Source organism: Rana temporaria, chromosome 1, assembly GCF_905171775.1.
Source record: "Rana temporaria chromosome 1, aRanTem1.1, whole genome shotgun sequence".
Taxonomy (NCBI): Eukaryota; Metazoa; Chordata; class Amphibia; order Anura; family Ranidae; genus Rana; species Rana temporaria.
In genome coordinates, this window is record NC_053489.1 from 257,451,045 (window position 1) to 257,474,817 (window position 23,773).

At 43.8% G+C, this 23,773-nt stretch overlaps 1 protein-coding gene across 1 annotated transcript in view; it reads left to right on the forward strand.

Annotated features, from left to right (window-relative positions):
• Positions 1-8,552: 8,552 nt before the first annotated feature.
• Positions 8,553-23,773, forward strand: part of REC8 (REC8 meiotic recombination protein) — a 58,918-nt gene continuing 43,697 nt past the window's right edge. Inside the window, exons 1-4 of the mRNA XM_040354670.1 lie at positions 8,553-9,360; positions 15,154-15,222; positions 22,032-22,174; positions 23,339-23,414. Of these exons, the coding sequence (XP_040210604.1) occupies positions 9,305-9,360; positions 15,154-15,222; positions 22,032-22,174; positions 23,339-23,414 (344 nt within the window). The 5' untranslated portion in view covers positions 8,553-9,304. The remainder of the gene's footprint in view (positions 9,361-15,153; positions 15,223-22,031; positions 22,175-23,338; positions 23,415-23,773) is intronic.

Below are 23,773 nucleotides of genomic sequence, written 5' to 3' on the forward strand. Positions count from 1 at the left end.
ATTCTAAACTCCAGTGTGTACATAGCATTAAGAAGGTAAATAAACTGTTCTGTGGTAGCGCTTGGCAATGGAATTAAAATGCCACTGGCATTATAATTATTATCGAGTGCAGAAAAAAAAAATATTCAGGATATTAAAACCACTAGCAAGTGTAGATTAATTTAGTGCACTGTTGTATTTGTTGTGCTGGTGTAATACCACGAATATTGTAATGCAAAGCTTTCAACACAAAATCCTTGTGTTTTGTAACAATAAATATTTTCTTTGCTTTTGAACAATTGCCTATATCTGTGCATTTTTATTTTTTAATTCTTTAAGGCCCCTTTCACATGAGTGATCTGATTAGATCTGTCTGTTTTATAAGTAGATCTGTTCGGCTGTGGGATGGCAATACTAAATGCATATGGATGTCACTAAAGTGAGATCCGTACTCTTTGGCTCACAGATTTGATTCACAGATCCCCTGCTGGTTGGAAAGGACACAGCCGGTGTTAAAAGACCAGAAGACTTTTTTGTTCTTAAAGGGGTTGTAAAGGAAAACATTTTTCCCCCTAAATAGCTTCCTTTACCTTAGTGCAGTCCTCCTTCACTTACCTCATCCTTCCATTTTGCTTTTAAATGTCCTTATTTCTTCTGAGAAATCCTCACTTCCTGTTCTTCTGTCTGTAACTACACACCGTAATGCAAGGCTTTCTCCCTGGTGTGGAGAAAGTCTCTTGAGGGGGAGGGCGAGCAGGCAAGTCAGGACACTCTACTTTGCAGATAGAGAAAGGAGCTGTGTGTTAGTGGGCATCCTGACACTCCTGCTCGCCTCCTCAAGAGGCTTTCTCCACACCAGAAGAACAGGAAGTGAGCATTTCTCAGAAGAAATAAGGACATTTGAAAGCAAAATGGAAGGATGAGGTAAGTGAAGGAGGACTGCACTAAGGTAAAGGAAGCTATTTAGGAGGAAAAAAATCCTTTACAACCCCTTTAATTTCATCATCACTGTGTGATAAGATGTGTATATGTGATTTTTGTGTCTGTTCCTTGGGCACTCTAAAAGTTCACCTGTACAAACTAACTGCTATATAAAATCACCTTTATTGTAGATAATAATAATAAAAAAAGTGGTAGCTGCGCTGTGGGGAAAGGGATGAGAGAGGGAGGGGGAGAGGAAAAGGGGGTGGAACGATCGTGGGTGAACTAGACAGTGAAAAAGAGGTATCTGAATGGTACTGTAATAAACAATACATATAAAAGTGCAGTGAACAAAAACCTGTAATCCTGTAAAAATTAGCAGTAAAGGTGCATAGTATAAATGCTACTACATATATAGACACCCAAAACTGCATAAAATAAAGTGAAAAATAGTGCAAAAAATATCAAAAAGTCCAGTTGTGAGCGGACAACACACAACATTTTTTTTTGTGGACTGAGGGGTGTCAGCCCTGCTCGGTTCTCTTTTGCTAAACTACTCAACCACTCCTACTTTTAGGTCTCCACAACATAAAGTCTAATTATTCTTTAGTCCAAGATAAAACTAGGAGGACTCTTTTCGATAAAACAAAGTATGCAAAGGACAAGATTAACAGATTTTTGCACTTATAAAGCAGATATAAGAAAAAGCTTTTATCAACAGATAGTCTTTATGAAACGGACTAAAAGAGCAAATAAGAGATGTTCATTATTAGGGTTTGAGTCCACTTTTATTGTATTTTCCAATTTTTTTTTTACAAAAAGTAAATGCAAGATTTTAATGGTGGAAGCAAAGCGGAATATAAATTGTGAATGTGAATCGCAGCATTTCACAAAGGTCAAGTTCCCCTCAGTCCTGGCCCCTCACCCCTGCCAACTGGCTTTGTTTGTCCATAAGACATACAGAGTGTGACTTGGCCTGCCCCCTACTCGCTGGCTGTGATGGACAGCCAATGGCTTCTGCTTCTGTGTCTGAGCCAACGAGGAGTGTGAGAGAGCCTCTGCCTTATGGTAAAAAACCTTCTGCCTTTAGAACAACTGTGAGGAATATAATTGGAGAGCTAGACATTTAGGTATAGAATGGATGTCACAGACTGACCCATGTCAGGAAAATAAATTAAACATAAAATTAAGTTCTACTTGTAAAAAAAAAAGACATTAGGACCCACAGCTGTCTGCTCAGAAATTCACACACATTATCTCACAACCGGGAACCCAGTGTATCTGCCAAGGAGGCCAAGTATGTCCTGGACCGACAGTCATGGAGCACAATTGGGCTGGTCATTAGCTGGAAGAAAGAAGAGAAACAAGGTATGGTAGAGGGATAAAAATCCCCCTGGCAGGAACCAGATGCAGCAAGCTTACATTGGAGGCATATTGATTTAATTTGGTTTTGTTTATTAAAGTGGTCATAAACCTCAGACATTAAATATGAACAAAGCATATCCATCTATAGTGTGTTTCAATCCAGAGCACCCCCCCCCCCCCCACCCTGCTTTTCATAGCTGAGAGATCCTGTGTAAATTCTGCACTTGATGTAGGGAAAATATGGCAGTAGACGGCTGTAGACAGGTACAATGTATGTAGGAGGATTTGTTTCATCTCTCTGTAGTACATGAGGCCAATCACTTCACTGGGTATTTATCAGTAATCCAATTAAGTTTGTGTTATACCAAATCCAGAGGAATTGTAGGCTTCTACCAGCGATAGCTATTCTAGCTGCCAACAAACTATAATATATATATATATATAAGGGCTGTGCAAATTAACTTTTAATTAATCGATTAATCTTTAATTTTTTTGATCGATCAAAATCTTTTTGATCGATTAAAATTATTTTGATTGGTACTCACCTCTCCGCCGGCTTCTGGGCCTTCATGGAGTTCCATCGGAGATCCAGTAACGTCACGGACACCGGCGGGGCTTGCCGTGTCCATCTGAAGGGCTCCTTTGCTGTGCCTCCATATCTGCATGCCGGCGGGGCCTCACTATCCGCCACACGCAAGGGCTGTTACACTTCCCTCTATCACTTCCCTCTATCAACCTGGGATTCTACAACCATCCACTGGGAGTTGTGATAGTTCCCTTCATGGGACATCTACACATTTTTATACCAGTATCATACTTAGCTACATGTTTTTATGACTGCTTTTGGTATAATTTGTTATTTCTCGCATCATTTTTACAGTTTATGTAGCTACATCGATTTTTATCTCCAGTGCAATATTTATTTTGTTACCTACTTGAAGACTATAAAAGTTTTAATGCTATTCCCATTGAGCGCTGCCTTTGTGTGTTTTTGTATCCTGCTATCCATTTTTCCAGTGGTTGGTAGCTGCACTGGGAATCAGCCTGCAAGGAGATCAGCTAAAAGTAGTTGGATCTGTATGTGTGTTATAATTAATCGAAGTTAGTCGATTAATCGATTAAAAAAAAAAAACGATTAATCGAACAGAAACATTTTGATCAGTAACAGCCCTAATATATATATATATATATATATATATATATATATATATATATATATATATATATATATATATATATATACACACACTCACACAGTATCTCACAAAAGTGAGTACACCCTTCACATTTTTGTAAATATTTTATTATATCTTTTCATGTGACATGTGTCCCCTCAAAATAACTCAACACACAACCATTAATGTCTAAACTGCTGGCAACAAAACTGAGTACACCCCTAAGTGAAAATGTTCAAATTGGGCCCAATTAGCCATTTTCCCTCCCCCCGGTGTCATTTGACTGTTACAAGGTCTCAGGTGTGAATGGGGAGCAGGTGTGTTAAATTTGGTGTTACCGCTTTCACTCTCTCATACTGGTCACTGGAAGTTTAACATGGCACCTCATGGCAAAGAACTCTCTGAGGGTCTGAAAAAAAGAATTGTTGCTCTACATAAAGATGACCTAGGCCAGTGGTCTCCAAACTGTGGCCCGGGGGCCAGATGTGGCCCTTTGCTTGCTTTTATCCGGCCCTTGGAACTAGTTTCATCCGACCATAACAAAAATGGGGCATAATTCCCCCCACAGATAATTCCTCTTAATGACACCAACAAGGGGTCCCAGTGATATCTATGATGGGGCACAATTCCTTTCACTGACACCATCAATGGAGCATTGTTTATTCCCACTGACGTCAGGATATTTTCTACTCCCAATGGTCACAGTCCGGCCCCCCTTAACTCTGAAGGACAGTAAACTGGCCCTTTGATTGGAGAGTTTGGAGACCCCTGGCCTAGGCTATAAGAAGATTGCCAAGACACTGAAACTGAGCTGCAGCACGGTGGCCAAAACCTTACAGCGGTTTAACAGGACAGGTTCCACTCAGAACAGGCCTCGCCTTGGTCAACCAAAGAGGTTGAGTGCACGTGCTCAGCGTCATATCCAGAGGTTGTCTTTGGGAAATAGACGTATGCGTGCCAAAATTGCTTTAGAGGTTGAAGGTGTGGGGGATCAGCCTGTCAGGGTCAGACCATACGCCACACACTGCATTAAATTGGTCTGCATGGCTGTCATCCCAGAAGGAAGCCTCTTCTAAAGATGATGCACAAAAAAGCCTTTAAACAGTTTGCTGCAGACTAAGGACATGGATTACTGGAACCACGTCCTGTGGTCTGATGAGACCAAGATAAATTTATAAGTGTGTGCGGGACACTGGACACACAGGTGTATAGGAAGCATGACGTGCTGCAATTACTGAATTTTTTTTTCTTTACATGGCCCTTTAAATGTGTGCAGGGCGCCGGACACATGGCTGCTATGGAAAGCATAACGTGTTTGCAATCCTTTGATTGCGAAGAAGCTCTATTGTCTTCCTTTAGACAGTCCTCGGGCACAGAGATCTGTTCCCTTAAAGCGGGGGTTCACCCTTAGAGGGCACTTTTCCCCCTTAGATGGATGCTCGTTTTTACTAGGGGAATCGGCTATTTATTTAAAAATAGGTGCAGTACTTACCCGTTTACGAGACGCATCCTCTCCGTCGCTTCCGGGTATGGGCTTCGGGAATGGGCGTTCCTTCTTGATTGACAGGTTTCCGAGAGGCTTCCGACGGTCGCATCCATCGCGTCACGATTTTCCGAAAGAAGCCGAACGTCCGTGCGCAGGCGCAGTATAGAGCCGCACCGACGTTCGGCTTCTTTCGGCTACGAGTGACGCGATGGATGCGACCGTCGGAAGCCTCTCGGAAGAATGTCAATCAAGAAGGAACGCCCGCTCCCGAAGACCATACCCGGAAGCGACGGAAGAAGATGCAGCTCGAAAACGGGTAAGTACTGCACCTATTTTAATACAAATAGCCGATTCCCCTAGACCGAACGAGCAGGAATCTAGGGGAAGAAAAAAAAATTTTTTAGAAATGGGTGAACTCCCGCTTTAAGGCCCCATACACACGACCAAACATGTATGCTGAAACTGGTCCGTGGGCCAGTTTCAGCATACATGTTCGGTCGTGTGTGGGCGCGAGCGGGCCGAATTCCAGCAAACATTTGCCCGCCGGGCCTTTTCCCAGCAGACAAATATTCCTGGACGTGTTTTAAAACCGTCCGCTGGAATCCTGCCCGCTCGGACATGTACGGTCGTCAGTACAGACCTACCGTACATGTCCAGGCGCCCGCCGTCCCTCGCATGCGTCGAATGACTTCGACGCATGCGTGGAAGCATTTTAAAGGCGGGCCGCCCACGTCGCTGCGTCATTGTCGCGGCGACACCGCGTCATCGACGCGGCGACACCGCGGACACGCCCCGCGTATTGTTTACGCGCGGACTTCTGTACGATGGTGTGTACAACCATCGTACAGAAGCCCTCTGGCAGACATGTATGGTGAAAACGGTCCGACGGACCGCTTTCACCATACATGTTTGTTCGTGTGTACCCGGCCTAACACTCCCTCTATAGCATTGTTCCCTGCTGTGGTGTGTGATTGGCGGGTCCTGTGCCTTCACTTCCGGTTTCTCGGACTCAAGCCGTCTGAAGGTGGATGACAGGCGACTTGCTGTGACTACGATGGGGGGAGAACTAATGTAATGGAGGACTCTGATGGGGACAACTGATGTAAAGGGGGACTCTGATGGGGATATCTAATGTAAAGGGGGACTCTGATGGGGACATCTAATGTAAAAAAGGACTCTGATGGGGACATCTAATGTAAAGGAGGTGTAAAATACAGTACAGCGCTCAAAAAACAAATGAAGATCTAAAATAAATTGATCTTAAATAGACAATATTGAATAGTGAATGAGAAACGCTTCTCACACTGGCAAATTCATATAAAAAAAAGTGACAAAAAAAACATGTGAATATAGAAAAGTCCCACTATGTTGAATATATGAAGAAACATATGAAAAAATTAGTCATTAAAAATGAGTCCCTAAATCCGAATAGACACCCAAAGACAAAAAGTTGAAGGATAGAGAAAACTTCATCCACCAGGAAGGCACCCAAATGTGGTATTGAAGTCTCCTTACCCTGTCAGTGTGACCACCATTACAGTGATCTTGGCGCACCTGAGGACTTTAGGTCTCCCTCTGGACCCTCTGTAGGATGTGTGAGGTGGTGTCTATGGTCTTGGATGGTCGGGAAATAAAAAGAAAGAGACCATAGCATAATACCGTAAAGATGAGTTTAACCACTTAAGCCCCGGACCAATATGCTGCCTAAAGACCCAAGGGGTTTTTACAGTTCGGGACTGCGTCGCTTTAACAGACAGTTGCGCGGTTGTGCGACGTGGCTCCCAAACAAAATTGGCATCCTTTTTTCCCCACAAATAGAGCTTTCTTTTGGTGGTATTTAATCACCTCTGCGGTTTTTATTTTTTGCGCTATGAACAAAAATAGAGCGACAATTTTGAAAAAAATTCAATATTTTTTACTTTTTGCTATAATAAATATCCCCCAAAAACATATATAAAACATTTTTTTTCCTCAGTTTAGGCCGATACGTATTCTTCTACCTATTTTTGGTAAAGAAAATCACAATGATCATTTATCGGTTGGTTTGCGCAAAATTTATAGCGTTTACAAAATAGGGGATAGTTTTATTGCATTTTTTTTTTTTTTTACTACTAATGGTGGCGATCAGTGATTTTTTTCGTTACTGCGACATTATGGCGGACACTTCGGACAATTTTGACACATTTTTGGGACCATTGTCATTTTCACAGCAAAAAATGCATTTAAATTGCATTCTTTATTGTGAAAATTACAGTTGCAGTTTGGGAGTTAAACACAGGGGGCGCTGTAACATTTAGTGTTCACCTAGTGTGTGTTTACAACTGTAGGGGGGTGTGGCTGTAGGACTGACGTGATCGATCGAGTCTCCCTTATATAAGGGATCACTCGATCGATACGCCGCCACAGTGAAGCACGGGGAAGCTGTGTTTACACACGGCTCTCCCCGTTCTTCAGCTCCGGGGAGCGATCGCGAGGGGGCGGCTATAAACGAATAGCCGCGCCGTCGTCCCGGATCGCTCCCCGGGGCTTACCGACCGCCGCATGTAGCGGGGGGGGAGGGGTCCCAATCGGACCCCCGACCCACGTCAAGCAGAGGACGTACAGGTACGTACATGTGCCTGTCCTTGCCATTCTGCTGACGTATATCTACATGAGGAGGTCGGCAAGTGGTTAATAGGCAAAATACTATGCACTTACGAATTAGATGACATCTGATTGCAATAAAAACACATCCAATGGCGGCACGGCGGCTTCTCCTGTGGTATAGGCTCCGAGCTCCCTTGTCAAGAGCGTGATGACGTCAAGTCTACAAGCCACGCCTACGCGTTTCGTCACCACGGACGTCGTCTGGGATTGGCTGCCAATCCCAGACGACGTCTGTGGTGACGAAACGCGCAGGCCACAGGAGAGACAAGAGTCATAGATGACTAAGCACTAGTGCAAAACGCGTCAGCTGCTCATCCCTGTATTTTTTGCTGTGATCTGTAGTGCGTTTATCCTTTTAAAATAAAGACAACCATCAAGGTTTTTTGGAGTGCGGCTGTCCATGCTATAAAGGGGGACTCTGAGATATCTGATGTAAAAGGGGGCACTGATGAGGACACCTTATGTTAAGTGGTTTTATTTTCTTTCATTTAAAATGTGGATGTGATTGGCCTACCGGCTGCAATTGATGGGCACAGCGAGGCTGCAATTGATGGGTACAGTGAGGCTGCATACGATGGGCAGAGTGAGGCTGCATACGATGGGCAGAGTGAGGCTGCATACGATGGGCACAGTGAGGCTGCATACGATGGGCTCAGTGAGGCTGCAATTGATGGGTACAGTGAGGCTGCATACGATGGGCAGAGTGAGGCTGCATACGATGGGCAGAGTGAGGCTGCATACGATGGGCACAGTGAGGCTGCATACGATGGGCACAGTGAGGCTGCATACGATGGGCTCAGTGAGGCTGCAATTGATGGGTACAGTGAGGCTGCATATGAAGGGCACAGTGAGGCTGCATATGATGGGCACAATTTTATCTAGCAGTAATGATATATAATCACCTAATAAATGGCTATTTACAGTTCTGCATTACTAATAGTTTAATGAATTTGATCAATCCGATTGCATAGTAGAAACAGAGACACGATCGATAATATACGATCGTATTTTCCAATGATCAGTTGAAATCCATTTCCCTTTGTGTGGCATATCAGTCAAGTAGGCAATTATAGAGAAATGATTCCTATCAGGGGAGTTTGTTTAGAAAAGACATTGATGACTTATCAATCATGTGGGGCCAGGTGGATCTATACAACAATCCAAGCTCTGATTGGCTATCCTATAAAAGAGCACCCTGAGTTTTGGGGAGACCCTTGTGGAGATTCCAGAAACAGATCTTCCAAAGATGGAGTGCTCTGTAATTCCGGGACAGAGGTCGGTCGGTGATACAAGCTCTACACAGATCCGCAAAATAGCAAGAACTCTTCCGTGAAGAAAAAAAAAAACATGATAGGCGCCAAGACTGACTGTACCCGGGAACATTACAGGACACATGGTAACTGGCCTCCTATTGGCTGATCGGAGGTACCGCTGTCTTCTGTGGAGCCCTGGTACCCGGCACTGCCTCGTCCATCATTGGTTGACAGATGCCATAGAAAAGATGCTACCGAGGAGGAGTTACCCGTTCTGCGTCCCTGATTGGCTGAAAGCTGGCGAATGAACGATGAGGGTAAGACTAATTTGGAAAAGATGCGAGGAGTAAACTTTCTACACACAGAACAGAAGACGGCGAGCGGTGACAGTCCGGGGACCCCTCAGATCATTCTACTACTGCATTCATTTCATTGTCACATCTATAGAGACAGGGACGCTCTCCACACGATTGGGGACCATGTTTTATTTCCCTAATGTGCTTCAGCGACACACAGGATGCTTCTCCACTGTATGGTATGTATGAGGAGGCTTCATGTCTGTCTGTCTGTCTGTCTGTGCCTACCGTTCATTTATATATATATATTTAGGGATGTCTGACTGATGGTGAGCACATTACCAGTACTTAGGTTTATGTGGCTGTACAAGTAGCAGATGATGGTCCACAAGTATGGCAGAAAGATGCGTTTCCCACTTACCACCCTGTCAGTTTTCAGATTTTACAGCAGAACATAAACCTACATCGGCTCCTATATATCATTATAGAGCTGCCATTGCTTTCGTGTTGAAGGTGCCAGTTCATGGTGTGTCATCCTGGTGTCACTGCCTAGTTTTACGTCTGAAAAGTCTGTCATCCGTATCAGGTAAGAGATCAGGATATGAAGGCAGGATGAGGAAGGGATCAGGATGTGAGGTCAAGATCAATTAGGGATCAGTATATGAGGTCAAGATCAAGAAGGGATCAGGATATGAGGTCAGGATCAAGAAGGGATCAGGATATGAAGTCAGGATCAAGAAGGGATCAGGAGATGAAGTCGGGATCAAGAATGGATCAGAATATGAGGTTGGGATCAGGAAGGGTTCAGGATATGAAGTCAGGATCAAGAAGGGATCAGGATATGAAGTCAGGATCAAGAAGGGATCAGGATATGAAGTCAGGATCAAGAAGGGATCAGGATATGAAGTCAGGATCAAGAAGGGATCGGGATATGAAGTCAGGATCAAGAAGGGATCGGGATATGAAGTCAGGATCAAGAAGGGATCGGGATATGAAGTCAGGATCAAGAAGGGATCGGGATATGAAGTCAGGATCAAGAAGGGATCGGGATATGAAGTCAGGATCAAGAAGGGATCGGGATATGAAGTCAGGATCAAGAAGGGATCGGGATATGAAGTCAGGATCAAGAAGGATCGGGATATGAAGTCAGGATCAAGAAGGGATCAGGATATGAAGTCAGGATCAAGAAGGGATCGGGATATGAAGTCAGGATCAAGAAGGGATCGGGATATGAAGTCAGGATCAAGAAGGGATCGGGATATGAAGTCAGGATCAAGAAGGGATCAGGATATGAAGTCAGGATCAAGAAGGGATCAGGATATGAAGTCAGGATCAAGAAGGGATCAGGATATGAAGTCAGGATCAAGAAGGGATCGGGATATGAAGTCAGGATCAAGAAGGGATTGTGATATGAAGTTTAGGATCAAGAAGGGATCGGGATATGAAGTCAGGATCAAGAAGGGATCAGGATATGAAGTCAGGATCAAGAAGGGATCAGGATATGAAGTCAGGATCAAGAAGGGATCGGGATATGAAGTCAGGATCAAGAAGGGATCGGGATATGAAGTCAGGATCAAGAAGGGATCGGGATATGAAGTCAGGATCAAGAAGGGATCGGGATATGAATTCAGGATCAAGAAGGGATCAGGATATGAAGTCAGGATCAAGAAGGGATCAGGATATGAAGTCAGGATCAAGAAGGGATCGGGATATGAAGTCAGGATCAAGAAGGGATCGGGATATGAAGTCAGGATCAAGAAGGGATCGGGATATGAAGTCAGGATCAAGAAGGGATCGGGATATGAAGTCAGGATCAAGAAGGGATCGGGATATGAAGTCAGGATCAAGAAGGGATCAGGATATGAAGTCAGGATCAAGAAGGGATCAGGATATGAAGTCAGGATCAAGAAGGGATCGGGATATGAAGTCAGGATCAAGAAGGGATCGGGATATGAAGTCAGGATCAAGAAGGGATCGGGATATGAAGTCAGGATCAAGAAGGGATCGGGATATGAAGTCAGGATCAAGAAGGGATCGGGATATGAAGTCAGGATCAAGAAGGGATCGGGATATGAAGTCAGGATCAAGAAGGGATCGGGATATGAATTCAGGATCAAGAAGGGATCAGGATATGAAGTCAGGATCAAGAAGGGATCAGGATATGAAGTCAGGATCAAGAAGGGATCGGGATATGAAGTCAGGATCAAGAAGGGATCGGGATATGAAGTCAGGATCAAGAAGGGATCGGGATATGAAGTCAGGATCAAGAAGGGATCGGGATATGAAGTCAGGATCAAGAAGGGATCGGGATATGAAGTCAGGAGTAGGAAGGCATCAGGATATGAAGTCAGGAGTAGGAAGGGATCAGCGTATGAGATCAGGATCAAGAAGGGATCAGGATATGAAGTCAGGATCAAGAAAATAGCAGGATGTGATGTCAAGATCATCAAGAAGGGATCAGAATGTGGAGACTGTATCAGAAAAAGATCAGGATATAAATTCAGGATCAGGAAAAATTGTGACGTAGGGTTAGGACCAGTTAGGGATCAAGATGTTAATCCAGGATCAGGAAGTATTGCACTGTACACAATAGCTCAGAGTAGGGGTAACAATAGAGTACAATGCTGCTAAAACAGCTAGGTGCAGGTCCTGAGTGGGTGACCCCTGAAAGGCATCAGCAATAGAAGACGTGGACATGTGTTTTTTGAAGAAAGCCTTTTTAAAGGAAATCATGGGATAAATCTGAAAGCTGCTGTTGCTGAACTTCTGAAAAAGCGAATTTCCTGGCCGTCATACTGACCCTCGTGCTTGGATGCTTTGTGTCACTGACCTGGTACAAGTATGCAGATAAGAAGTTCCTATTGACTTTCCTGATCTGCATACTTTTTCCAGGCCAGTATTGACACTCAAGGGGCAGCATAACAGCCAGGCATCTAGCATTTCCATAAAAGGTCAGCAATGTCAAACACCCCTTTCTCACATGAAAACTTTACTTTTAGTAGGACATTCCATTATTGCCTTTGCAAACAATCAGACTCCTAACAGTCACATACTATCTGACAATCTGGTAGCTATGAACGTCACAGGAAATTCTGTTACACATCTGTGACTGAACCCCAAGTTTAAAGAGTTCCTTTGGCTTTTTTTCTTACTTCTCTGCCCTTTTTAGTTCAATGCCAAAATCCCACTGAAAAAACATTGTACGCCTGCCTGCATACATTTATACCACAAGACGGGTATGTCTGAAGTGTATAGCAGGAACATCTCTGGACCTGTGGATGTTCCCAGTTCCTTTCTTCCATAGTGCTGCCACTGGGAACAATGTAACCCCACACATTTCCATTGGACACCATTGTTCACAACACACATTGAGCAGCAGCAATCTATTACAAAAATCCTGTGCATCTCAGTAGTGTTGAGTCTTGGTGTGAACCACACATGGATTAGTTCCTGCAAGCAGTGCCCTCAGTTCATGGCTTGTGACTTGTAGGCCATATAGGACGTCATAAAGGGGCATTAAAGTAAATCTGTCACTAATGACCCTGTGCACAAAATCCAGGTTAAGTGTTGCAAGTTAAATTAATCTAAGAGTTAGGTGTTAAGGTAGAGGTTAAATATTAAGGGCTTATTTTCAGGGTTAGGTTACTGTTATGGGAAGGGGTTAATTGCTAGCGTCAGGATAAAATGGAACTTTAATTTGTGTAATATATGACTTCCTATAATAGTTAGTTCTATCCAGAGGCCATAATGCGGTATCTTCCTGAAATCCCCTAATCGAGAAAATACTGCATTATGACCACTAGATGGAGCTGACGATCATAAGAAGTAAATATATTACATAGATTCATGCATAGGTTCCTGACAGCTGTGCAAATGCTTGAGACAATTGCAGAGCAAATAAAAAATAGACCCCTTAGGCCCCCTTCACACTGGGGCGGGAGCCGCGGTGGCTGTATAGCGCCGCTAAAAATAGCGGCGCTATACCGCCGGATTTGCCGTGGGATTCGGCCGCTAGCGGTGCTAACCCCCGCTAGCGACCGATAAAGGGTTAATACCGCCCGCAATGCGCCTCTGCAGATCTGCGCCTGTAAAAACGTCCATGGAAATGAAGCCTAACTGGTGCAGTAGCTGTTTTTTAGGGGGTTTAAGGCTTCATTTCCATGGACGTTTTACAGCCACTTTTTTTAGCCTTTTTTACAGCTTAAAAACGCCTGTCCATGTTTTTTTTTTTGAGCTGGAGCTCATTACAGGCGCATTGCGGGCGGTATTGCCGCGGTTTCCCATTGTTTTAAATAGGAAGGAGCGGTATACGCGCCGCGCCTCTCACCGCTCCAAAGATGCTGCTGACAGGAGATTTTTTTCTCTCCTGCCAGCGCATCGCCCTCTGGCTTTCACATTGAGGTAGCTGGGCAGGAGTTTTTCAGGTGGTATAGCAGCGCTATTTTTAGCGCTGTACCGCCTGAAAAACTCCTCAGTGTGAAAGGGGTCTAATGCTATGGATTTCATTTCAAGGTCAATTTATAGGTTGTATGTTAGGTGGGAGGTTAATTGTTAAGGGTCGCTTTTAGAAGTCTGGTTAGAGTGTAACACCAGAAAACATTTATTTTGGATAAAATAGGGAAGGGTTGGAACCTCTGTGTGGCGCTTTTGTATATTTGACGCAGTCTTGCCAGGAATATCATACCCTTGACCAAGAGCTGGGGTCTCTAACTGGCGGCACCCCAGCTGTTGCGAAACTTCATTCGCATCATGCCTCTACCTGAGGGAATCATACTTGTAACTGTCAGCCTTGAAATGCCTGACTTGGAGCCTTGAAATGGGACTTGTAGTTTTACAACAGCTGGAGGGCCGCCAGTACGAGACCCCTGCTCTAGAGTTTCTTTATCTAAAAGGATCAGAACACCTTTACTGCCACGTGTTTGGGAGATCCACTCTTTTCCATCCAGGTGTCAGGGGTGAGAGCAAATCCAAAGTCTTCACCTACAGTTGCCATTGCAGCAGAAGCAGAGGGCAAATCTTAGTCAAAGGCGAGATTTTTTTCTTAGGGTAAATGTTCTCTCTTTTCTTGTCATGTCTCAGGGACAGGAGATGAGGAGTAATCCCTGTTGTGGAGCGACAGACAGCAAAAAAAAAAATAGCAGAGCTCCTGAACATTCCCCATTCCATCTGTGACTATCAGTAAAAGGCTTTAGTTGGAGTTCCACTTTATGTTTTAAATGTGGTTAAGATTAGGAATCTGGGACATGAAGGAAAAACTTTTTTAATTCTTTTTTTTTTCTTTAAAACCCCCTAAAAAACAGCTACTGCACCAGTTACAGTTATAAACGCTGTCATAGGGCAGTAAGCTGCCTACATTGCACCTGGGAGGGGGGTGGTTATGATGAGCATTTGGAGCACTCTTCACTAATCATCAGTGTGTACACAAGCAGATCCATCCCTTTATCTGCGGCGAAAAAAGAATGCATATTTCTAATTAAAGGGGTTGGAAAGGTACAATTTTCCCCCCCTAAATAGCTTCCTTTACCTTAGTGCAGTCCTCCTTCACTTACCTCATCCTTCAATTTTGCTTTTAAATGTCCTTATTTCTTCTGAGAAATCCTCACTTTCTGTTCTTCTGTCTGTAACTCCACACAGTAATGCAAGGCTTTCTTCCTGGTGTGGAGTGTCATGCTCGCCCCCTCCCTCGGACTACAGGAGTGTCAGGACGCCCACTAACACACAGCTCCTTTCTCTATCTGCAACGTAGAGAGCGTCCTGACTCTCCTGTAGTACAACTGAGGGGGTGAGCACGACACTCCAACAGATCTCACCACTGGAATAGCTGCAGCAGTAATATGATGCAGTGTGTTATTATTCGTACAACAGATTCCACTCTATACCGTCTATAACACAGATCAATGGGCTTATGTTTCTGCCACATTTGTGTGAATATTCTGACTACATTAACTTACACTCCTTTACTGTAATTCATGATACTTTGTGCACATTCATTGAAATTGCCATATAACTGAAACTAATGATGTGTCACTTAGGTTGGCTGCAACTAAAGGCACTAGGATTGTAAAGCGGGAATACCTGAAAGTAAATGTCATGAGCACATGGTATGTATAACTATTTTTTTATGTAGGTAAACTATCGCATGTAAAGCTGGCCATACACCAGTATTATTATACGCGATTTATATAGCGCCAACAGTTTACGCAGCGCTTTACAATGTAGAGAGGTGCAGCACAATTAAAGCACAGTTCAATACATAAGGTACAGGAGGTCTTTAGAATTTAGACCAGAAGAATTTCTTTAGAAAATGCTTTTTCAGAACAAACATTCACGAAAGACACCTTTATGCATTTAGTATCCCATTCAATTAGCAGGTCTGGACAAAATTTTAAAGCTGATCCTTGGGAAAAGTAAAAATTCTCCCTTGCAGGACAACTATGTCTACTGAACTGGGTAAAAAATGTTTACTTACCTTATCCTTTGCTCCTACAGGCTCCCCTGCACTCCGATGGTGGGGTGTCATTGATGTGAGGACACCAAGGGACAATCCACTTCTGGAGCATAGGGGAGCACCTTTTACTGTCCTTTAGGTCAGGGGTCTCCAAACTATGGCCCTCAAGTTGTTTAGGAACTACAATTCCCATCGTTTACTGTCCTTTAGGTCAGGGGTCTCCAAACTATGGCCCTCAAGTTGTTTAGGAACTACAATTTCCATCTTTTACTGTCCTTTAGGTCAGGGGTCTCCAAACTATGGCCCTCAAGTTGTTTAGGAACTACAATTCCCATCTTTTACTGTCCTTTAGGTCAGGGGTCTCCAAACTATGGCCCTCAAGTTGTTTAGGAACTACAATTCCCATCTTTTACTGTCCTTTAGGTCAGGGGTCTCCAAACTATGGCCCTCAAGTTGTTTAGGAACTGCAATTCCCACCTTTTACTGTCCTTTAGGTCAGGGGTCTCCAAACTATGGCCCTCAAGTTGTTTAGGAACTGCAATTCCCATCTTTTACTGTCCTTTAGGTCAGGGGTCTCCAAACTATGGCCATCAAGTTGTTTAGGAACTACAATTCCCATCTTTTACTGTCCTTTAGGTCAGGGGTCTCCAAACTATGGCCCTCAAGTTGTTTAGGAACTACAATTCCAAATCTTTTACTGTCATTTAGGTCAGGGGTCTCCAAACTATGGCCCTCAAGTTGTTTAGGAACTACAATTCCCATCTTTTACTGTCCTTTAGGTCAGGGGTCTCCAAACTATGGCCCTCAAGTTGTTTAGGAACTACAATTCCAAACTTTTACTGTCCTTTAGGTCAGGGGTCTCCAAACTATGGCCCTCAAGTTGTTTAGGAACTACAATTCCCATCTTTTACTGTCCTTTAGGTCAGGGGTCTCCAAACTATGGCCCTCAAGTTGTTTAGGAACTACAATTCCAAATCTTTTACTGTCCTTTAGGTCAGGGGTCTCCAAACTATGGCCCTCAAGTTGTTTAGGAACTACAATTCCCATCTTTTACTGTCCTTTAGATCAGGGATTTCCAAACTATGGCCCTCAAGTTGTTTAGGAACTACAATTCCCAACTTTTACTGTCCTTTAGGTCAGGGGTTTCCAAAATGGTCCTCAAGTTGTTTAGGAACTACAATTCCCAACTTTTACTGTCCTTTAGGTCAGGGGTCTCCAAACTATGGCCCTCAAGTTGTTTAGGAACTACAATTCCCATCTTTTACTGTCCTTTAGGTCAGGGGTCTCCAAACTATGGCCCTCAAGTTGTTTAGGAACTGCAATTCCCATCTTTTACTGTCCTTTAGGTCAGGGGTCTCCAAACTATGGCCCTCAAGTTGTTTAGGAACTACAATTCCAAATCTTTTACTGTCCTTTAGGTCAGGGGTCTCCAAACTATGGCCCTCAAGTTGTTTAGGAACTACAATTCCCATCTTTTACTGTCCTTTAGATCAGGGATTTCCAAACTATGGCCCTCAAGTTGTTTAGGAACTACAATTCCCAACTTTTACTGTCCTTTAGGTCAGGAGTTTCCAAACTATGGTCCTCAAGTTGTTTAGGAACTACAATTCCCATCATGCTTAGTCATGTCTGTGAATGTCAGTTTTACAATGCCTGCACTCCGATGGTGGGATGTCATTAATGTGAGGACACCAAGGGACAATCCACTTCTGGAGCATAGGGGAGAACCTTTTACTGTCCTTTAGGTCAGGGGTCTCCAAACTATGGCCCTCAAGTTGTTTAGGAACTACAATTCCCATCTTTTACTGTCCTTTAGGTCAGGGGTCTCCAAACTATGGTCCTCAAGTTGTTTAGGAACTACAATTCCCATCATGCTTAGTCATGTCTGTGAATGTCAGTTTTACAATGCCTCATGGGATGTGTAGTTCCACAAAAGCTGGAGGGTCGTAGTTTGGAGATCCCTGCTCTAGACATAAAAAAATCAGTTAATCCTTGCAGTGGGAGCACAGCGCCTCTGCAAGGGAGTACTTTTACTTTTCCCAGAGTTAGGCTAGGGACTAATTAACAAAATTGGTTGACTCGGTGATGGTAAGGGCTCTTTCACACAGGCAGACTGATGGGGTTCCCCTGTCCGTTTTTTAGGCGGACCTGATCGACCATACATTGCCCCCTATGGAATGGCAGATGTACGGTAAATGAACATGTGTCCATTTACACCTGCCGACAATCGATCCTATCTTCTAAAAACAGACAGATAGCGGATCTGTTCAGCATCCGTCTGGCAGATTGGATCGAATGACAGTTGAATGTAAATGGACAGGTGGCCCATTTACATCCGACCAGGGGCAGTGCTTGTAGTCCTAAAGAGAAAAAAGGTGCAGAAAGATGAATTTTACAAGAATTTGCATATATATAAGTTTGAGCTGGCCCATTGAGTCAACCCATCACATCCCTATCAATGCTGAGAACAAGAACATTAAACTGGTATTAAACCTAAAAACAAAAATGTAATAAATTGCATCTTACCAATCCTTAAATGTGTTGGCTGCATTCGTTTTATTTTTTTAAGTTTCTTTCTAAATTGGTTTTCACCTGGTAAACCACATTTCTTGTCTTGGGGCAAGGGGTGCTCAACCAGTGGCCTTCGGAGTCCTCGGATATGGCCCTCGACCTCAAGCTAAGGAAGTGCACTTCTATTATATCCTGCAGGTTTTGTGTGCTTTCTGAAAGATCTTCAAAAGATTTTTAGGGTGTCTACACTCTGGATGAAGGAGCAGTGGAGACACCTTTGGACAGCAGCACTGTTAACATGGGGAGAGGTTAGTGTTAGATGGACTAGCAAAAATGAGATGGATTTGACTAACTAAATAGAGCTTAACTACAGCTAACACTTTTAGGAGAATGCCTTTTCAAATTAAATTTTTACATATATGTATAAGCTTACAGCTGTAAGCACCCCTGTCACTATAAAATGGTTTGCTTAACCCTCTAACTGCCATAATTGCTGGACATCTTGGTCTGTTGAAAAATGACAGACTTATTGGCTGGATCACCAGGTAAAAAGAAAGAAAGAAAGCCTGAAAAAAGAAAACTATTGCAGCCACCACATTTAGGAATTGATAAGCTGAAATAGAATACATTTTTGTGTTTGGGTATAATAACGTTTTAAGGTTGAATAAATGTTACAACTTTTCAAGTGATTCATGCACATATTCAGAAACCCTGTTAAAAAAAAAGAAAAGTTATGAACGATAAATAGAACTTGACCTGTTCACAGTAAATATAAAATTTTCAACAATTTAGGTTTCAACATTATGCACTTAATGCCCCACCCATCAGCACTTTATATATTTAGGAGATGAATCATTCGGATATCACAAACTCATTGTGGTGATGGGGCCTGGGTGAATTCAGGGCATTTTCAGATCTGCTATCCTGCTTATTATCATAAACTGTGGAAGCTGTGTATAGGCACTAGACCATCAGAAGTCCAAATCCAATGTCATATACCTGGTCGGTGAGCCTGACATGTAGAGGAAGGACTTTCGTACAGCTCCGGCTTGAGGGCCAATGATGGTGATAGAGCACGGCGAGGTAAGAGCGCCTATGATCAGTCCAGTAGTCTGTGCAGATGGCAGCTGGTAATTCACTAGAAGGTTGCTAGGAGCAGCTGACAACAGGCAGGTGAGACAGCAGGGCGGCTGGATGCAGGTAGTATGGCTATGGGCTTGGCTGGTGACAGACTGTGGATGCACAGCAATGTTGGCAAGGGAGGATGGATCAAATAGGAGCAGCAGCAGGCAGAAGCAGAATCCAAGGGGCAAGCCAGAGGTCAGGGCAAGTAGCAGACAGGGATAGCCAGGTCAAGATCAGAGGTCAAACACTGGTTTTAGGAACACACTCACAGAACGTCCAAACAGCAATTAGCCAGTGCAGAAGCTCCATTTAAATAGGTTCTTTGGCACCAGGATTGGTGCCTTTTCCTGACACCCAATATGAACAATACTTGTAAAGTAGGTAGGTTGGGGGACAGGGCGCCACCAAGATCATTTTTGGTTCAAGAAAATCTTTACTCACACAATGGTGTAGTAGAATAGGAGCTAATCCTACTAATGCTGTTTCAGGTGACTTTCTCTTTTTATTTTAAACAAAGTTTCTCTTTCGTTCATGGACGGACAAATAATCTTGACAGTAGGGTTATGTTCTGTCTATCAGGAGAGGACTAGGCAGACGTGTTAAATGGTTAAAAAACATGTAATACAGCAAAGCCGAACAACACCGCCCAGGGGGCGAGCCCTCTGGTCATAACCCCTCACCCTGCAGTCAGCAGCTCAGTTTTTTTTGCCTAGCATAGGAGAAGGACCTGGCTCGCTAGGGGCCCATTGGTCCTATTTTTAAAGTTTATTTTTAATTTTTTTGTTTGTTTTTTGATCCTGAGATCGACTATCAACTGCCGGAGATGGGGCATGCAAGATGTGGATCCCCTGGCTTCTCGACTCAATTGGAAGGTATTGAGGTTTGTGGCCAGGTCAAAAGGTCCCTGGGCCGACGTGACGGATGCGTTGGTGTCTCTGTGGGGACATTATCGGCTGATGCCTTCCCCGCTAAAGCTTCATCCTCTTCTGCTTCGCAGGGTGAAGACCGAGGGGATCCCAGTGATTCTAATTGCTCCAGATTGGCCTTGGCACCCTTGGTACGCCGACCTTGTACATCTGGTGGCGAATGTCCCTTGGCGACTGCCAATGCGGAAGGACCTACTGTCGCAAGGTCCTATTCTTCATCCTGCTTTACAGTCGCTGGCTTTAACGGCATGGCTGTTGAAAGTCAGGTACTGAGGGACCGGGGTCTGTCTGACTCTGTAATTTCCACCATGCTGAGGGCACAGAAGTCTTCTTCTCAGAAGATCTATCATCGCACGTGGAAGGCCTACATCTCCGTGTGTGAGGAGCTGGAGTGGCGCCTATGGGCTTATTCGGTTTCCAGAATCCTGCTGTTTTTACAGCGTGGGGTGGGTCAAAGTCTTGCCCTAAGCACCATAAAGGGGCAGATTTCAGCCTTGGCTGTTTTCTTTCAATGACCCTTGGCGGCTCATCCACTGGTGAGAACGTTTGTGCAAGGGGTTCGACATGTGGCCCCTCCAGTTCGGCCACCTCTACCCCTGTGGGATTTGAATCCGGTGCTCTCTGCACTTTAGAAACCTCCTTTTGAGAACATCAGAGAGATTCCCCCTTTGACACCCTCTCAGAAGGTGGCCTTTCTGGTGGCCATTACATCAGTCAGGAGGGTTTCTGAATTGGCGTCCTTGTCTTGCAAGTCCCCCTACTTGATCCTCCACAAGAATAAGGCGGTGTTACGCCCGCAGCCCTCTTTTCTTCCGAAAGTTGTTTCAGCCTTTCATCTTAATGAGGACATAGTGCTTCCATCCCTGTGTCCTCGGCCGTCGCATCCAAATAAGGGTTGCTCTACATTCCTTGGATGTTGTCCGAGCTCTGCGAGTATATCTCTCTGCTACGGCTCCGTTCTGGAGGTCAGAGTCACTGTTTGTATCGGTGACTGGTCCAAAGAAGGGTCTGGTGGTCTCGTCGGCCACCATTTCTCGGTGGATCATACAGATCGTAATAAAGGCCTATGCCCTACAGGGGCAGGCGCCTCCCTTTCCTGTCACGGAGCATTCGACCAGGGCGATAGGCGCTTCCTGGGCCTTCCGACATCAAGCGTCTGTCTCACAGGGGTGCAAGGCGACGACCTGGTCGTCTGTTTACACCTTCACTAAAATTTTACAAGGTTGATGTGCATGCATCTGCAGATGCTTGCTTCGGCCACAAAGTTTTGCAGGCGGCTGTTTAAGGTTGCAACTCCTCCGTTGAGGAGCACTGTTTTGTTTTTGGGTGGAAGTTGGTTTGCTTGCTGTGCCCACCCCTCGTTTTTTTTTTACATTGCTTGGGGACGTCCCTACTGTCAAGATTATTTGGAGCTCTGTCCGTCTATGAACGAAAGAGAAAATAGGATTTTTGTACTGACCGAAAAATCCTTTTCTCTAAAGTCCATGGACGGACACAGCAGCCACCGCTCCTTTTTAAGTTTGTACTGCTTTTTGACGAACTGAGCTGCTGACTGCAGGGTGAGGGGTTATGACCAGAGGCCCCGTCCTGATAGACAGAACATAACCCTACTGTCAAGATTATTTGGAGCTGTGTCCGTCCATGAACTTCAGAGAAAAGGATTTTACGGTGAGTACAAAAATCCTATTTTATTTTTAATATGTTCAACTGTAATAACATATATATATATATATATATATATATATATATATATATATATATATATATATATATACAAACTGTATATATATTTATACATAAATAATATTGGATAAAACACCATAAACAAGGACATATTTGTGAGTGTATTTTTTGCCTTAAACCTGGCCTTAATTTAAAATCATGCTCTCTGCACTTTCAGCCTTAAGATTATGCAGTACATTCTGCAGCAGGTCCCTCCACCGTACCATGGCTGTCCCATCCCACGGCTGTCACTGTATCTGTCAGCACAACTCAGCTATGGAGTAGTTTGTGTCTACCACCGCCAATGTGACCTGCTTATAGGTAAATGTGCATTGCAATGTGTACATAACAAATAAAGGAAGAATAAGCTGTTTGTAGAAGGAGGTATTATTTATGTAAGTTGTTATTCATGTTTTTCTTTTCAGCCACTAAATTGAAAACGTGGAAGTTTTTTTTTTTTGCACACCAAAGAGCCCGAATAATGTGGAGAATGCAGTAAAAAAAATGATTTATTGGTCACATCATTTAGGTGATTTATGATGGTATAAGTTAAGTTATTGTCATATGCTACATGTAACAGAGTTAACGTACCTTTATTTTTTTTTTTAAATGTGTACCTAAAAAGGGAGGTTCCCACTTTTCCTCCCCCTCCTCTACCATATTTGGAAGTTTGTTTTCTTTTCAGGGAGAGGACACTTAGTTTTGACAGGTACCCACTCCCCATTTAGCCTAGGCAAGCCAAGTGGAAGTTTGCATCCCCCTCCCCTTCCTACCTGCAACCTCCTGGGACACATCACAGGTTCCAGGAGTCTGCAAGTCCATTCAGGAAAAGTGGAGCACGACTTGCACATGTGCAGTGGGGAGCTGGCTCTGAGGCAGTAGGAAGTCACAGCCAGCTTCCCACTCTCAAGATGGCGGTGCAGGGGACCTGAAGACTGGCGAAGAACAAGCCTGGGTGATGACAGCACTGGATCCCTAGGCTGGCGAGTACCTGTTTATTAAAATCGGCAGATACAGTTCCTCCTTGAGCTAACTTTAATAAACATGGACCCTCGAATGTACAAGCATGTACAATAAGTGCGATTAACAGGCACGGATCTAGCCTTTTTGAGCTGGGTACAGTAGAAAAAAGGGCATAATGTCAACACGGTGTGCGAGTCAAGATCCAGGAAACACAAGTATGTGTTAGGCCCCCTTTATATCAGCAGTCCTCATCAGAGTCCACTTTTACAGCAGGGTCCCACCAGAGTAAAGCCTAGTACACACGGGCTGAATGTCAGGTGGCATCGGCCGGTTTAAAAGAAACCCTAAACGCTGAAGGCAGCCAGGAAAATATGTTTCAAAAGACAAACTACTTTACTGTAACTGTAATTGGCTTGATGTTTGACTTTTCCTGAGTGATCAGAACCCCCTAAGTATTATACAAATATTCTTCCAATTTTTGCTTTGCCTTTATCCCTGCTCTAACATCTCCCAATCTTTCAGAGGAAATGAAGGTTACCCTGGAACGCCTGTACAAAGCTGAGAAACAGCTGAAAATAGACTTTCTGCAAACGGATCAGTACGTATCTCTCACACTGCATATTTTCCTGTTTGCACTTGTAGTTGATGTTTCATCTTCTCACATTTTTTTTTACAATAGTACAACAAGAATATAGTCAATATACAGACTTGTAATACTATCTGCACAAACACGTTTCAATCCATCAGTACAAAATGGAGGACTCTATTTGCTTTATATATTGACCTGTGCAGTCTGGAGACAAAGCAAATGTTTATTGTGAATAACACAGAAAGATAAATATTTTTGCTCGCATATTAAGTACATAGAGCTGAGCTATAATTCATAGACCAAGAAGGTTCCCAGAAGAAACCTGGCCCAATACATTTTCAGGCTTAACACAGCAGAAAGAAAAATGG